We start from the raw sequence: 17,026 nt of genomic DNA on the forward strand, positions 1-17,026 counted from the left end.
TCTTTTCATCTCTCACCCACCTGACTGTCATTCACTAGTTGGCATTACAAGCCAAACACTGTCTTCAATGTGAGGAGCTATTCTGGTAGAATTCTGAGGCAAAACCACCAGGGCATTCTAAGTGCTTCAGGCCAGAAGAAAATAAAGGGGGTGTATGCAGGTGAGGAAAGAACAAGCGGCCACTACTTAGGTTTCCAGATACTGGTAGGGTTAATAGTACTGACTTCACTCCATAAGAGGACAGTTTGAAAAACTGTTTTTAATGCCACTGGTCATATTTAGGACCTTCTCTTATTCAACCACAACAAAACTCCCCTCTATTACTTATTTGTGTGCCTTCTCTTTAGATCACAAACTCCTTACAGCAGGAAATGTGTCTGAATCACGTGTGTTCCCAAAGCCCCGCTCTGTGCATTGCACTTGGTTGGTGCTCAGTAAAGCTTTTAGAAAAAAATATAAAAGGTACAGATTAAAGCCTGTTGTCTCCAATGCATTAACACCTGCTTTCTGAGTGATATGCCAACCGAAGAAATGCAACATACTCCTGTCACACTTAGGGTCAGCTGAGACCATCTTTCTTTATGTGGAAGAAATGCTGAGGGCTCAGGCATAATGACAAAGTAAGTCACTGGCCAAAATTAACCAGGAGGAGATGGATAATGTTTGAAAAGCATCCTTGGGGTCACCACATAAGACAAGACAAACATTACTTTCAGTATGCACCAAAAAAGAGAACTCAATGTCTGCTCGCTCTTATGATTCTCGGTCGTGTTTTATTTAAGAAACATACAAACAAAAAACATTCTAACCTAACAGATTTTATGTAATGCTCTTAAACCCGTATAGCAGAAAAAACAAACAAAAAAAACAAAACCAAAAAAACCCCACTGAGTATATAACCTTAATGACCATAAATACTAAAATCCTCAAACCCCTTAATCTAGTGAGTCCTCTATGCATGTGGATCCAGGGGCACCATGAATGGTTGGTTAAGTGGAGCAGGTGGTGGGCTCCTCGCCATCCCACACCCACCTCAGTAAGGAAAACAGCCTTTCGTACCTGTCATCATGAGAAGCAATTCTTTCTCCAAAGACCATCCGGGCAGGAGTTAAAGATAATATTCCAAGCTCCTGGAGCTGGGTTAAGAAGTGCTGTTCTGTTCATGGAATAAGTTGAATACACATTCAGAAAAAGGCTATCTTCCCATATGTTTAAATAAATGAAAGCACCCTCAAATGTTTCACTTGGAGAATTATGGAAAACCTTTTTTCTGCTGACTCAACAAGACTCAATTATACTAACTCATTGGGAAAAAAAAAAATTAAGCAACACACATACTAAGGCAAATACAACATAAAAACTGACCTTAGCTATTTTTTAAATATAAAAAAGTTCAACTCATTTGCTCCTAGAATTGAGTAAATCATAATCCTACCATCAAGAACTTTTTCACAGCCATATCACAAGCAGTAGGACAGGGACTGATGACATAAGTCCCAGAGAGAGGGTGGGGTAGAGCAGGGAACATTGCTGGAGGCAGAGGCAGGGACACACGGCTCTGCCCTATCCCAAGGTAGGCCTATGTGGTCCCCCTTCCAAGAGGCTGTCAAAATATCTTTCTAGCTGGCATCTTACCCAACCTCTCTCAGTTATCTGCACATTTACTGATATTTCATGGGAGTGGGTCGCGACACAGAAGAAAAGAGGGTCAAAGCCAAATTACAGAAAATCAGTCAATGGGCAAAGAGCAGCTAAAAGCTCAGGGTCTAAGATTCCCACACCCGCATCCCCTACGATGATTACTCACCACTGGCTTAAACTGCAACATGCACACACCGTGTTTTATTGTCCTAGAAATGCACAGCACAGGAAGGCTTGCAAGACCCTTTCAAGGATCCTATTGCAAAAATTAGTGGCTCTGCCTCATTCCTCAAGCACTCTCTGTTAAGACAAATACGCTCTCCAAATGAGGGAAGTTGGGATACTTGAGAAATGTGTGGTCTTACCATTTCCATCTCAACAGTGACTAAGTTTCACTTCCTGTTTAAATGCTGGGTGAGCTCTGTTCCCCCTCCCTTCTCCCATCCACCTCTTGTGTCTAGGCACACCAGTGGGCTAAGCTGCCTGACACCGTGCCACCACTCCCCTATCATGAACTATAAGAATAGGTTTCTCTAGAATACTGCATGATTCACGGTAAGTTTAAACATCCCGTGTGTGGCCTGCAGTCAGCCATGCAGTATCACACAATTAACAGACATAATTTATATTAAACTATTAAAAACAGACTGTTCAGAAAACATTGTCTTTGAGGGTTTCCAAATTTATCAAGTGACCATTTTAGAAAAGACTATTTAATGAGGCAAAAGTCCAGACTAATGGAAAGACATATTTAAACTACTCTTTAGAAAGTCAGGAAAATTTTTGTGATGTATAAGGAACTCTAATATAACTTTCCACATAAACAACTATGTTAAAACTTTCCATCCTTCCCCTAAGCACTTCTTATGCTGTAACACTCTCTTCAACTGATGTTTCACAGGGTCCAAAAGATTTACAATTTTGTTTTTCAAGCTGCTGCCACTGCAGCATGTGGCTCTGCTCTAAGGAGTATGAGTTGCCATTGTAAGCAAACTCATTAAACATCTAGAAAAGGAGAAATCTGGAAGGATCAGTTTGCCTCACCTGTGACATTAGGATCACGTCTTGTTCTCCACTGTGGGACAAATACAGTGATGTTTCTGTTGCCAAGTTTCCAAAAATATTCAACCGCAATTGCAATTCCACGACAAGAAAAGAACTTTTTCAGACCGTGGCTATAAGAAAACAAAATTTATTTCAGCTTAACGTATGAGAAATTTCACCATGAAAATGTGAAAAGGTAAACTCTATACATAACAAAAACAATGGCAATGAAATTCCCTTTACATTTTACATTCCCTTTTACATTTTTTGGCATTAAGTTCCATAGTCTGTGACCTTGCAAAGCCAAGAAAGAACCTATTGCATGAAATGTGATTCTTAATAGCTTTATGATTTTTCTTGTATTTTGTTTGGTTCATTTAATTGAATGTGCTATTGAGATAGAAGGCAGCTTGAGTTTCATGGTAATACTTGTTTATTGCACTTTCTATTTTTTACTTTATTTTATTATTATTTTTAGATAAAGAGCCCATTCTAGAGAGCCCTGCCTGGTCAATGGCCTCTAAGAATATTCTACGAATTTTATTAAGAAATTTGTTGCTAAAGCAGAAGTAGACATGATGACTCTTCCAGGACATGGTCCTTACAACTTCCAAAGGCTGTGGGGTAACCCTGGCTCTGGGGCTCCATACCCTTTCTAGGGAACCGTGGAACCTACTCAGTTTGCAGCTTCTAGGAAATAAGATGAGGGCAGGATTCCAGTGAAACTAACTAGGGGCCACGGCAGATGATTTTGCTGAAGGAAGCAGAAAGTGCTGGGAGTAGATGCAAACGAACAAGGAACTGTACAGAATATGAGTCAGTATACAATTTTCTGTAAAGGGCCAGATAAGCTTTGTAGGCCATATGGTCTCTGCTGAACTACTCAACTCTGCCAACTGCAAATGAATGAGGGTGGCTGTGTTCCCTATTTGCAAAAAACAGGTGGTGGCCAGATTTGGCCCACAAGGCACAACCCCACATTATAGTGGATTAAAAAGTGACCCCACCCAAAAATGTGGTAACAAATTTTAAAAGAAACCAGAAAAAATATTTAGTTGTGACCTGCAGTACCTAAGTAAAAGTGGACATTTTTTTAAAAGTGTATTTTAAAGTCTGAAATTTTGTAGGTGGTAATCCATTTGTCTAGCCATGAATATTAGAAAAAAAATCAAAACCCCTGTGAAGCTGCAGTTTATGAAATGAGCATAACCTATGTTCACTAATCTTAACGGACACTTATATTCCAGTGACAGGAAATCCAGCATCTTCAGTCCTGGCTTCTCTTCATGTCAAGTGTTTCCACGTCAAAACCACTTGGTGGATTAATTCCTTCACTTAGAAGTCCTGCCACCTCAGGTACAATGTGTTCCAAGTCAACTCCAGACTCCTAATTCCAATCCCTCCTCAAACTCCATTTAGACCCTGAAATGCAGCCACGAGGTCTTTGATCCTGCTCAGGGTTTTCAATGGCACTATCCCTCCAGAAAAACCCAGAGCATGGCTTCAAGATCCCCTCTATACCTGATCAGTCAGAAGGGATCTAGAAACCATCATGCATCATCACACTCGTTTCTGGCTGGGTAGGCTTGCTATCTCCCTCTTCCTGGGCAGTGAGGTTTTTTTTTGTTTGTTTGTTTTTTTGCTGCTTTCTTTGTAGACCAACTCTTAGACCTTTGCCCATTCCTTTCCTCCAATGCCCTTGGGACTCCATTCCAGACCCTCTTCTAGGAGGCCATCTCTAGAGATAGGTCCTCAATCATCCCTCTTCTTTCCTGTCTTGCTTTCCTGTACTGTGCACTGGAATGACAGAATTAGGAGATACAACAGAGTTACATTCCTGTTAGAAAAAAGAATGAAACCCCTGAAAGACAGAGCAACTTCCCCAGGCTGCACTGCCCTGTGGTAATTGTGCTGGGACTACTCAGGCTTCCTTACTCCTGGGTCAGTGCCTTCCTACCACCCCACAGTGGTACTGTCTCCAACTAAATCTGTATTCTCACAAAAGCAGGAATAGGCTAGACACACAATAAACTTCTAACACCCAGAAGAGCAGCTCAGAAACTCCTTTTAGAGGCTAACACCCACTCTCTTCTCAGTGAACCATAAATAAGAGACTACAATGACATCAGCTTTACCCGAGAAAACATAAGCAAGTAAACAAACCCATTCTTGATGAAATAATTCAGTATAGTTTATCTAAAAGCATTCAAAATATGGCAAGAATGTAGCAACAGGACATCTGTTACTGGAGAAAGGCTGGAGGCAATTTTTATAGATGTGATCTTTTAAAAAAATCTTTAAAAATCACTTGAGGGGGACAAAACATAAGAGACTCTTAAATACAGAGAACAAACTGAAGGTTGCTGGAGAGATTTGGGGTAGGGGGATGGGCTAAATGGGCAAGAGGCATTGTTGAGATGAGCACTGGGTATTATATGTAGGGGATAAATCACTGGATTCCACTCCTGAAATCATTATTGCACTATATGCTAACTAACTTGGATGTAAATTAAAGGTTTTTTTTTTAAATATTAAAAAAAATTCAAAGCCCAAAAATAATTATGCATGACAAAAAAAAGAAAAGAAAAGAAAAAAATCATTCTAATTGCTTAACAGTAAGAACAGATACAGAGTTCATGTCAACCACAGCCTGACTATGAAAATCCAAAATACAACACAGCCTACTGGTTCTTAGAAAAACCAAGGGATATGTACGTTAAGTCTTGAAAAAAACAATCCTCGAGAGAAATGCATTAAAAAAGCTTGTAAAGTTTGGCTTATTCATCAGATACAAACATGTACTATTTTTTTCTCTTCCTGAAAAGCTTTTTAAAATTTTTTTTAATGTTTATTCATTTTTGAGACAAAGCCTGGGGGGAGGGGAGGGGCACAGAGAGAGGGAGACCCAGAATCCAAAGCAGGCTCCAGGCTCTGAGCTGTCAGCACAGAGCCCGGTGCAGGGCTCAAACTCACAGAATATGAGATCATGACCTGAGCTGAAGTTGGATGCTTAACTGAGCCATCCAGGCACCCCAAAAGCTTCTTTAGATGGCAATAGTAGAAAGCAGGTGGACCCCAGTTCTGTTCCACTGTGTCACTGAGGAAATGAATGAAGGGATATGCAAGTAGATGTAATGTTGTGGCCCTGTAGTGGGCCCAAGCTTAGAGAAGAAGAAATGGAATTTCCAGAAACATGAGCTCTACAGTAATTCCCAAAGTGTTATCCTCAGTGATAAGATCAAATCACTTTGGATACCCTGAAAAATCTCCGGAGTAGTTTTAGGAATAAAAACAGCAGTTCGAAATTCTGGTGGAAACAGATAGATTCAGCCAGAAAACAGAACTACAGAAGAAAATTAAGTGGAGTCAAATTAGTGTCTTCAAAATAATATGGAAGATCCCTACCACTTCCCACTTCAAATCCTACAGCCCTAGGCAGAAACCACGGAGTCTCCTCACATCCCTGCGGTCAAGCCACAGGTGCTTGCTGACATGTAGACCCAGATCAACTGTCTGTTTTGACTCAAAGGGTTTATATACCATTAACTCCTCCTTTACTTCTGAAAAGGTCAAGCTCTGGGGCTCCCAGCTCCAAATGCAGAATGAGCAGATATTAGGGCCAAGAGGCCAGGGTGTGCAAGGGGGATGTAAACTCCTGTTCCTTGTAATTGGAAACAAGTCACATCATCTGGTTGTTTTCCCTGTTATAGGAGGCAGTAAACTGGAAGGAAGAGTGTCTCAAGAAGAGAGGAGATGGGTGACAGACACCTGGTAAAAACTCATGGCAGTGATGGAACCAGACCCAGCAGTGTGGGGGAAATAGTAAAAAAACAAAAAACAAAACAAAACAAAAAATCAAAAAAATCCCAAAACACCCTTTTGGAGTTACCCAGGGAAGAATAATTTCCTTCTATAGTTTCCACTTAATAAAAATAGCCATGAGACCCGGATATAGAAGACTACCACATGAAAAAATGGTTAAAATATATAGCTCTGGCAAGTGAAGGGGCAAACCTCACCTACATGGAAAATTAGCTGCCAAGTTAAGTCAGGTGTCCTAATGCCGAAGTTTCAGACTGATCAAGCCCGAGTGTTATCTAGCCACCACTGTGATGTCTAGCTGTGCACCGCAAACAATTTCCATTTACTCATCACATTTGACTCATTGTGACAAAGGGGAAAAACCAAGTAGAGATACGCATAATTAGCAGCATGAAGTCGGTATTTTGGAATTTCTCACAGAGTGTATGAACTGCAGACAGCACGCTGGATAAACTAATAAACAAAGGCTTTGCAGAAACCCAGGGACAGCTAGGCCTGAGCTGCCTCAGAGTGGGGATCACACCAACAAATGCTATTAAGGGCTCAAATTTCTTTTTTAACTACTTCCCCAACTAGGTGGGTCAAATAAGTAAGGTTTAGTCAGCACTGCTTAAAGCAACTCAAGACTTAAGTATCCTATGTTGCCAAGGCCTGAAAATTCCAACCTCACTCTCTATGGGAGAAGACAAGGTACACAATGGCTCTGGGAGCCTATGGGCTCACATCTCCAGTATAATCTTGGACAAAATTTTTAAGCCATTTCATGTTATATAAAGAATAGATCATTTTTACCTCACAAAATTGGTGTGAATATTATGTTTTAAAAGATATAGTACCTGACACATAACAGGTGTTTCAGCCTGAAGATTCCAAATATTTGTTGAAAAATGTCTCAGTTAAAATTTAATCTAAACTGATCACTATAATAACAATCGAATAACAAGTTATAAAAGGATGGTGAAAAATCATTTAAAAAATTCTAATCTTTCCTAAGTCATTAATTCTTTCATTCAACAAAACATTACTGAGTGCTTACCATGTACTAGCACCATGGACCTGGGAGTATTTTAGTGAACAGGACATACAAATCACTTCCTTCATGGAATGTACAATCTATAATTCACATTTAATACTGAAGCGACTGATTATAAACAAGGGTTAATTTTTTCCCAACTTTTAGAAAAACCTGAGTTGAATTTCACATAACATTTAAAATAATCATTTTAAAGTGAACAATTCAGTGGCATTTAGTACATTCACAATGTTGCACAATTACCACTTATACTTTGCTCTAAAACATTTCTGTGATTCCAAAATAAAATCCTGTGCGCACTAAGCAATCTACCCCCAGAATAAGAGTTAATTTTAGTTACTGATATTTTCAGATCAATCTTTATCAAATTAAGTCTGACTTTTTAAGATAATACATCCTTACAAAAATGTTGCTTTTAAACTGAGACATCTGTGAATTCAAAGAAAACTGGAATCCTCCCCAAATAATCAGCTTTCAAAAGAAAAATTAATGAAAGTCTACTCATGGTTTCCCTTAGTGCACTAATTCAGTGGTTTTCAAAAGAGATGGCACTGTACCCAAGGGTGTTAGGAAATATGTGGGAGTGTTTCGGGGTGTCACAATGACGGCGGGGGTGGGGGAGCAGTACTATGGGCAAAGTAGGAGGGACTAGATATGCAAAACATCCTATCATGGATGGACTATACACAACTCCAATAGTGACCCCTCTGAGAAATACACTGGTTACTACTCCAAAAAGGTTTTAAAATAATGTCATTATCACTGCTCATTCTACATTAATTTGCATTTCTTAAGTCTCTGAACACCTATTTGGGAAACCTTTCCACTCATAAAAAGTGAAAAAGGATTAATATTAATTCACAATCATGACCTAAATTTCATATCATAATTTGGCTCAAGAAATCATCACAATGAGGAACTGGTACTGGGCTTGGACTGTGGGTGACTGAAATTGCACTTTACAATTTTACTTAGATAATGCTATGCAGCTGTGGGCCATTTGCTGGGTTTCCCCAAAAGAACTGGCAAAAAGCAAAGTGAAATAACAACAAACAGCATTATTTAGAAATGAAGACAAGTATATTACGTATTTTTCCAGCCCACCTTCAAACTTTAACATGTGAAATTCTGGGATTTTTTTTTTTTTTCTTTCGACAGCAAAATACATCAACAATTCATTCAAAAAATAAAAAGAATCCTTATTTTAAAAAGATATTAAAGTACTTATAGATAAAATAACATATCTGACATTTACTTCAAAATTACACGGGTGAAAGGTAGTAGGTGGGGGTACAGACGAAGGGAGCCTGGCCAAGAGCTGAGAACTACTGAAGGTGGGGGAAGGACACATGGGAATCCCAAACATATCCAAAAAGGGAATCATTCTATTACCTTTTTATGTATTTGTTTGAAAATTCTAATAAAAAATTAACAAAACAAAAAATAAATACATAACAAACATAGAACTCCTAGGAAAGAGGCCACACACACATTCGCTAAAATTCAGTATTTCAACATCTTCATTCCAGTCCAGGTGCCCCTTTTCGTGAATGATAGCTACTTAAAGTGCCAAACCTTTGCAGACTTCTTCAAAATCAATGGAGTGACTGACTTTGAAAACTGGAGAGTCTTTACCTAGCAGTTGTTGAAATGGCATGATAAAGATGACCTCAGGACAGGGCAAAAGGCAATAGATTGCAGCAAGTGAAACTCAGCAGGCAGAAACCTGCACAAGGTCAAGCAGCAGATCCACAGTGGGGCAGAGACTCTTACTCGACCTCCCTCCTCTTCTTAGTCACTGTATCAAACTGCCTCTTAGAGAAGAAGCCCAATCCTGTACCGGACATACATATAAAATCAGACTCTTCAAAGCGTTCCAAGACAGGTGAGATAGAAATGATCATTTAACTCTTTTTACTAAAAACAAATACACAAGCTTTTAGTAAGAACAGAAGACCAAAATGAAGCTCAAACTGATGAACTTCCTTAGAAAGGAAGTTGCCATCACTCTATCAACAAATTATAACAGAAGTACATTGCATCCATTATCACTGCATCTTGGCTAGAGCCCTAGCATACGGTAGTACATAAAGTCAGAAAAATCTTTTTGGATTTAAGCTTCATCCTTGTACTCAAAAACTAATGATATTCATGGTGTTAAGAACCTAATGATTAAAAGAGAGAAAAAAAGACACCTAATGATTTAAAAGTCACTATGTTGTTTATCACTGACTAGGCAATGCAAAGTGAAAAGACAAATTTTCTATCTCCTGTCCTCAGAAATACAGGTTCAGCAGGGTGAAGCCAAGTTTACAACTCTAGAAGATGGAATAACCCAGCCTTCCAAACAGCTGTTTGGTGGTTTTTGGTTTTTTTTGTTTTTTTTCCAGTAAGACTATAGATCAACTAGAAAGATGCACAGGGTAGTGCCTGTAACTGCATGTAATTGTGAGACACTGCATAGGGCCCTATTTACAACTATAACAGGACTTGCAGAGAGTGGACTTACGTAATTGCGACATTGCTCCCATCTATAACAATGTGCTTCAAATCCGTTCTCCCTGGCTCATTTTTTAATTCGAGCTTGTAGGGTATTTTCAGAGTATCTCGAAACCTTTGAACGCCCGTAACTGAGGAATCAATATGATCAGACGGTCCCGCCAACCTTGCGTCAGTAACTGAAGGTAGGAGCTGGGGCAGTGGCACTGGTGGAGAAAGGGGTGGACAATTTGACTTAGACTGTGGAGAGCTACAACACCCGGAACGGTTTTCACAGGCAGACTTCACATTACTTGGAAGCAAGGGCTCTGCTTGCTGCTGCAAACCATTTTCAGGAAAAACTGGAATTCTGGGCTGGTGACTTGAAGCGCCTCTGGAAACAAAACTGACAACTTCTTTGGGACTTGAAGGGACCACAGAGGGTGAAAGGCCATCAGTTTCAAGGTCCATGTTACACATATAATTCTGGTTTGAACTCCAGATTTCTTGTTTCTGTTCTATCGGCACTGTTTTGAAAGTGTTAATTTTGCAATTTGAGGTACATGGTTTTGATTCTTTGAATGGCAACTGAGAAAATTTTTCTACCATATTTTGCTGTGTGTGAGTTTGTATTTTCTTTGGAGTAGAATCTGTTGTAAGCTCATTTATGCTGCTACAAACACCTTTATTTTTGGTTCTGTTGGTCTCCGGACACATAGTACCAGGTGAAGATTCTCTGTCTTCTTGGAATCTCTTATTTTCTTTTTCAATTTCTTCTAAGAGCAATAATGGTTCAGTAGATGGTCCATACTCCCTAATGACCTTTTCAACAATTTCTTGGGAATAGCCCATGGTTTTAAAAAAGTTCACAAGGATATTGTATTCCATTTCCTCAGTGGTGTCCTTTACATCTGGACTTAAATTTTCAGGATCAGCCGAAGAATCAGATAGGTCAATGATTACATTTCCAGCTAATGTCTTACCATCATGTAAAAGCTCCCCCTCTTGAACATTTTCCAAAGAAAACTGTTTCTTCGTATGCCTTTCTTCAGAATCAGAAAATCTCCTTTTATGACAAATTCTGTCTTTGGAAAGTGCCTCTTCATCTGGGGTTAGACCATTTATTGGAACAAAAAGTACATCTTGTGAACTAGAAAAGATTGTGTCCATTTGTTTTGTAAGCTCAGAAACAGGAGTGCCAGCTTTATTTCTTGCATCTTCCTGCAAAACAATTTCATCTCTGGAAAAATTCAGCCCTGTGGCAGCATTCTGTGTAAACTCTGTTCGTTTAGAATCTCCAATTTCAATAACATCATCATTTCCTGTTTCAAATAAATTCTCCTCACCTTGTGTAAGTGTCAAAAGCTCTTTTTTCAAGGAAGTGGGCAAAATTAACAAGTCCATTGTATAATTGTCTGCACGAGCTTCAACAAATTGTTTAAATTCCCTTTTTACCTCGGATTCTTTCTGACTGTTGGGTAGGTTCTCATTATTCTCAAAGAGCTTTACGAACTGCTGAATGTGACTCCTAGCCATGACCACAGCTTCAGCACTTCCTCTGATGCCAAGAAGACCAATGTCCAGAATGCAGAGATCAGCACATGTGTCCTGAATCAAGCTCTTCAGAAACAGGCTCTGTGCCCCAACAAAAATACAGTGCATGGCCTTGGGATAACATTCTCTTTCTTCTAGTTCAGGTTCACAGATTCCTTTAATATATTCCTGTAAACAGAAGATGAGATCAATTTACAAAAGCTCTTTATAGCACATATCATGTTACACAGGTAATTACAAATGTCAAGCTGTACAAAAATCAAAAGCATGGTAATAATGTGGGGAAAATGCCATGTTCTAAAAAAAGATTTAAGATAACAGATATAAGTTGCTTACTCGTTTTCATTGGACTTGAAAACTTTGCTACTCTAAAAGGCAGGTATCTGTAACATTTTCAATAATGTATCTTGCAATAGGATCTTTGGGGTCTGCCCAGCTGCACAGTGGACAAGACTGGACTTATTTACATCTGTAAGTAACAAACATTTTTGCTTGCTACTAGGCATTTATTGGTACTATGACCTAATTAAGAGATAAGAAAATAAAGTCAAACAATTTACTCTAGAACAAACTTTCACTTTTGCTTTGCTACTACTGCCCCTTAGTTTCCAGATAAATTGATTTTTTTGAAGGCATCAAAAAAAAAACCCAAAACAAACAAAAAAAACCAAAATGTTCCAGCCAGCTGGAACAATGCATACCCTACATAATTTTATGCCCCCCCCCTTTTTTTTTTAAATAGAAAAGCCAAACTGTTTAGTTTTTCAAAAATAAAGAACCAGGGGCACCTGGGTGGCTCAGTCGGTTAAGCGTCTGATTTCGACTCAGGTCACGATCTCGCGGTTTGTGAGTTTGAGCCCTGCGTTAGGCTCAGAACCTGAAGCCTGCTTCGGATTCTGTGTCTCCCTCTCTCTGTGTCCCTCCCCTGCTTGCACTCTCTCTCTCTCAAAAATAAAAACGTTAAAAAAATTAAAAATAAATAAAAATAAATACATAAATAAAAATAAAGAACCAGAGAATGTTGGACAGTATTGCCACTCTCAGAAAACTGAGTTTTTCTAGAGTTTCTAGTAAAGTTGCTATTAAACAAGGCCTCAGTAAAGTAAGAAAGGGACTGGGTTCTCTAGCAATTAGGTTGCTACTGGAGGCCTTAAGAACGAAGCAAACTCGCATGCGCATGCACAGGAATGGTGGATACACTTGTTAAGAATGTGGGCACTGGAGCCTGTTTCTGGGCTCAAATCCCAGCCATGAGACTGGGGGTCTTCTCTAGTTACACAGCCCCTCTACCTCACGTCCTCAACTGTAAGAGAGGATAGTGCAATCCCAGGTGTTTTCAGGAAATCTGATTCGATAATAAAGCTCCAACAACACTGTCTTGCATCTAGTTAGTGCTTACTAAATAGTAACAACACTTTAATTATCAGTGAAAATTTTCTGGAAAGACATTTGTAAGAAATGAGCCTGGCAATACCTGACCCGTACTTTATACTAAAATTACAGTAGTGTTATTGAAATGGTGCTATTGAAAAGCTCAGCCTGCGCCACACTGGGGACAATGAGGCTTTGCAAACATGTACCTACTACATACATGTTTTTCTAGTGACCACGGGGCTTCAGTTAAAATTTATATACCAATGGACACACATTCCTTGTTTACATATTTAGAACTACAACATCCCAGAGGCACCTGGGTGGCTCAGTCAGTTAAGTGTCCAACTTTGGCTCAGGTCATGATCTCATGGTTCATGAGTTCAAGCCCCATGTTGGGCTCTGTGCTGACAGCTCAGAGCCTGGAGCCTGCTTAGGATTCTGCGTCTCCCTCTCTCTCTGCCCCTCCCCTGCTTGTGCTGTCTCTCTCTCAAAAATAAGTAAACATTAAAAAAAAAGAACTATGACATCCATGTGAATAGATGAAACTCCAGAAATATGAGGAGAATGTCACAGGAAAAATCTGACCGAAGCAGTATAATGTTCAATCATGAGACCTATGTCCTCTGTACAAACCTGGACTGTCTGTGGACTTAGTGGTAAAGATTAGAGGTAACTGGTGCTGGATAGAGGAGCGCTGTTTATTAGAGCAGTTTGCTAATTTTGTTAACACTGTAATTGCGTTAAAACACAAAGCACAGCAACTGAACATCCTTTCTTCCTAGATATGCAAGCAGAGTGCTAAATATTGAAGTCCGCATCCCTGAACCCCTCCAAATGGACATTTTGCTACCACTTGTTTGAACTTATGCTGCATTTAGGTTGTGGCTCAAGGTTGTGTTTTTTAGTATTTTAATTTGAAATAATTATAGGTTTCCAGGAAGCTGCAAAGATAGGACAGAGTTCTGTGTGCTCTCCCAGTTCTCTCCAATCACTTATACTTTACCTAATTACAGCACAGTATAAAAACCAGGGCACTCACACTGATACAGTGTGTATATAGTTCTATGCCATTTTATCACATGTATAGACTCAAGAAAATACCACTTCAATCAAGATACAGAATTATTCCATCACCACAAAGATTACCTTCATGCTACCCTTTCGTCATATTTACCCCTACTTCCACCCACACCATCCCTAAGCTGCTGACAACTGCTGTTTTTGTCTCTCACAATGTTGTAACTTCAAGAATGTTATATAAATAGGATTAGACAGTTTGTGCCTCTTGAGATTGACCTTTTTCACTCAACAAGATGCTCTTGAAACCCATCCAAGGTGTGAGTGTATCAATAGTTCATTCCTTTTTATTGCTGAGTACTATTCCATGATATGGACAAACTACACATTTTTAATCACCTATCTACTGAATGACATTTTGGTTGTTCCTATTTGGAGCTATTACAAATGAAGCTATGGACAATTACGTACAGGTTTTCATGTGAACTTGTCATTTCTCTGGGATAAATGCCCAGCAGTGTGCAATGTGGGCCATACGGTAAGTGAACGTTTAGATTTCAAGGAACAGCCCAACTGTGTTCCAGAATAGCTGTACCACTTTACATTCCCACCTGCAACACATGAGATCCAGAAGATCCAGTTTCTCCTCATCCTTGTCAGCACTTGACACTGCTACTATTTTTTATTGGAGCTGTTATATTAAGAGTAGAGTGTGGGGCTCCTGGGTGGCTTAGTCGGTTAAGCTTCCGACTCTTGATTTCGGCTCAGGTCATGATCTTGTGGTTCATGAGATTGAGCCCCACATTGGGCTCCACACTGACAGCTCAGAGCCTGCTTGGGATTTCTCTCTGCCCACCCCCCTTAGAAAAAAAAAAGAAAAAAAATAAGAACGTAGTGTATCTCCTCATGGTCTTAGTTTACATTTCCCTAATGGCAAGTGATGTTGAACATCTTTTGCATGTGCTGCTTGCCATCTACACTCCCTCTTGGATGAACTGTTCAATTTTTTGGTCCATTTTCTAACTGGATTGTTTGAGTTTTACTGTTGAGTTTTGGGAGCTCTTGACACATTCTAGATAGAAGTCCATTCTCAGATATGTGGCTTACAAGTATTTTTTCCTATAGTTTTTTCATTCTTGTCTTTTGTGACAGAAGTTTGTAATTTTAAGGTTTATTGGCTTTTTTCTTCATCAAGCCACAGGAACCAGAGACTTCTCCTATGTTATCTTCCAAAAGTTTTATGTCTAAATCTACAACCTATTGTGAGTTGGTTTTTATATAAGATGTGAGGTTCAGGTTGAGGTTCATGTTTTTGCTTATGGATATCTAATTGCTCTAACACTGCTTCTTGAAAAGACTGTCTTTTCTCTATTTAATTCCTTTTGCAGATGTCAAAAATCAGTTGGCCATACTTATGTGGGGCTATATTTATGAATTCCCTATTTTGTTGCATTGATTTAGGTATCCAGCCCTTCACCAATGCCACACAGCCTTAACTACATAATGTCTTATAGTAATTGCTCCTATTAAAAATTGCTCTTAGCCATTCTAGTTCCTTTGCCTTTCCATATAAATTTTAGAATAATTTTGTTTAGCAATCTTGTTGAACTTGCACACTGACTTGAAGCGAACAGACATCTGCTGAGTCTCCTGCAAGAACAAATTCTGTTTGTCTAGATCTTTGCTTTTTTTCATGAGTGTTTTACAGTTTTGAGCATACAAATCCTGTACACCCAAATATTCTATTTTTTGAGTGACTGAACGGGGCACTCTATTTAAAATTTTACTTCTATGTGTTCACTGCTAAATAAACAGAAATAAAATGATTTTGATCATGTGTCCTGAAACCCTGCTGAGCCTATTTTCAGTTCCAGGATTTTTTTCTCATAGACTCTTTCAGATTTTCTATGCAGACAAGTATGTCATCTACAAACACCTTTTATGCCTTCTATTTTCTTGCTGTATTGAACTAGCTATAACTCCCAGCACTGTGATGAGCAGTGGTGACAGCTGACACTCTTGCCTTGTTCACAATCACAGGCAGAAAACAGTCTTACCTTTGAATATGATGTTAGATTTTTTAATATACTTTTTTTTTTATCACATTGAGGAAGTTATCCTGCATTCCATTCATCTAGGAACATGAACAGGTATTAAAACTTGTGAAATGCTTTACTGTATCAACTACTTCTTCAGCCTGTTAATATGGTAGGTTGCACTGACTGATTTTTGAATACTGAACAAGCCTTGTATCCCTGGAATAATTGCCTCTTGCTCGTGATGTATACATCTTTTATAATTGATTAATTCTACTTGCTAATGTTTTATTAACATTTTTTGCATCTTTTGTAACCATATTCATGAGAGACTTCAGTCTGTAGTTTTCCATTTTTGTACTACCTTTGCCTGGTTTTAGCAAGATAGTAATGAATGAGTGAACAAAGTGTTCTCTTGCATTTCCCTTCAAGAGACATATTGAACTGTTGTTTTTTTTTTTTTATTAGAGCACGTGCGCGCACACGTGCACACACATATGGCAGGGAGCCAGAGGGAGAGAATTTTAAGCAGGCTCCAAGCTCAATGCAGAGTCCAGTGTGGGGCTCCAAATCCACAACCCTGGGATAATGACCTGAACCAAAATCAAGAGTCGGGCACTCAACCAACTGATCTACCTAGGGGCCCCAGATGTTCTTTTCCTTTTTTTATTTTTTTAAATGTTTTATTTTGGGGGGAGGGGGAGGGGGAGAGAGAAAGAGAAAGAGAAAGAGAAAGAGAAAGAGAAAGAGAAAGAGAAAGAGAAAAGAGGGGGAAGGGCAGAAAGAAAGGGAGACACAAAATCTGAAGCAGGCTCCAGGCTCTGAGTTCAGTCAGCACAGAGCCCAATGTGGGACTGGAACTCATGAACGGTGAGATCATGACCTGCGCTAAAGTCAGATGCTTAGCCGACTGAACCACCTAGGTGCCTCAATTCTTTTTAAAACATTTTGTAGACCTTCCCAGTTAAGCAGTCTGGGCCTGGAGAGTTCTTCTACAAGAATTTTCAAGTCATTAATTTAATTTCCT

General features: G+C 39.2%; 1 protein-coding gene across 1 annotated transcript in view; it reads right to left on the reverse strand.

The window, feature by feature from the left end:
- N4BP1 (NEDD4 binding protein 1) overlaps positions 1-17,026 on the reverse strand; it is a 49,688-nt gene that overhangs the window by 10,610 nt on the left and 22,052 nt on the right. The window contains exons 2-4 of the mRNA XM_007096916.2: positions 10,050-11,740; positions 2,686-2,816; positions 1,060-1,156 (exon numbers count right to left, since the gene is read on the reverse strand). Coding sequence (XP_007096978.2) covers positions 1,060-1,156; positions 2,686-2,816; positions 10,050-11,740 — 1,919 coding nt within the window. The remainder of the gene's footprint in view (positions 1-1,059; positions 1,157-2,685; positions 2,817-10,049; positions 11,741-17,026) is intronic.

The sequence above is a fragment of the Panthera tigris genome, chromosome E2, assembly GCF_018350195.1.
Source record: "Panthera tigris isolate Pti1 chromosome E2, P.tigris_Pti1_mat1.1, whole genome shotgun sequence".
NCBI lineage: Eukaryota > Metazoa > Chordata > Mammalia > Carnivora > Felidae > Panthera > Panthera tigris.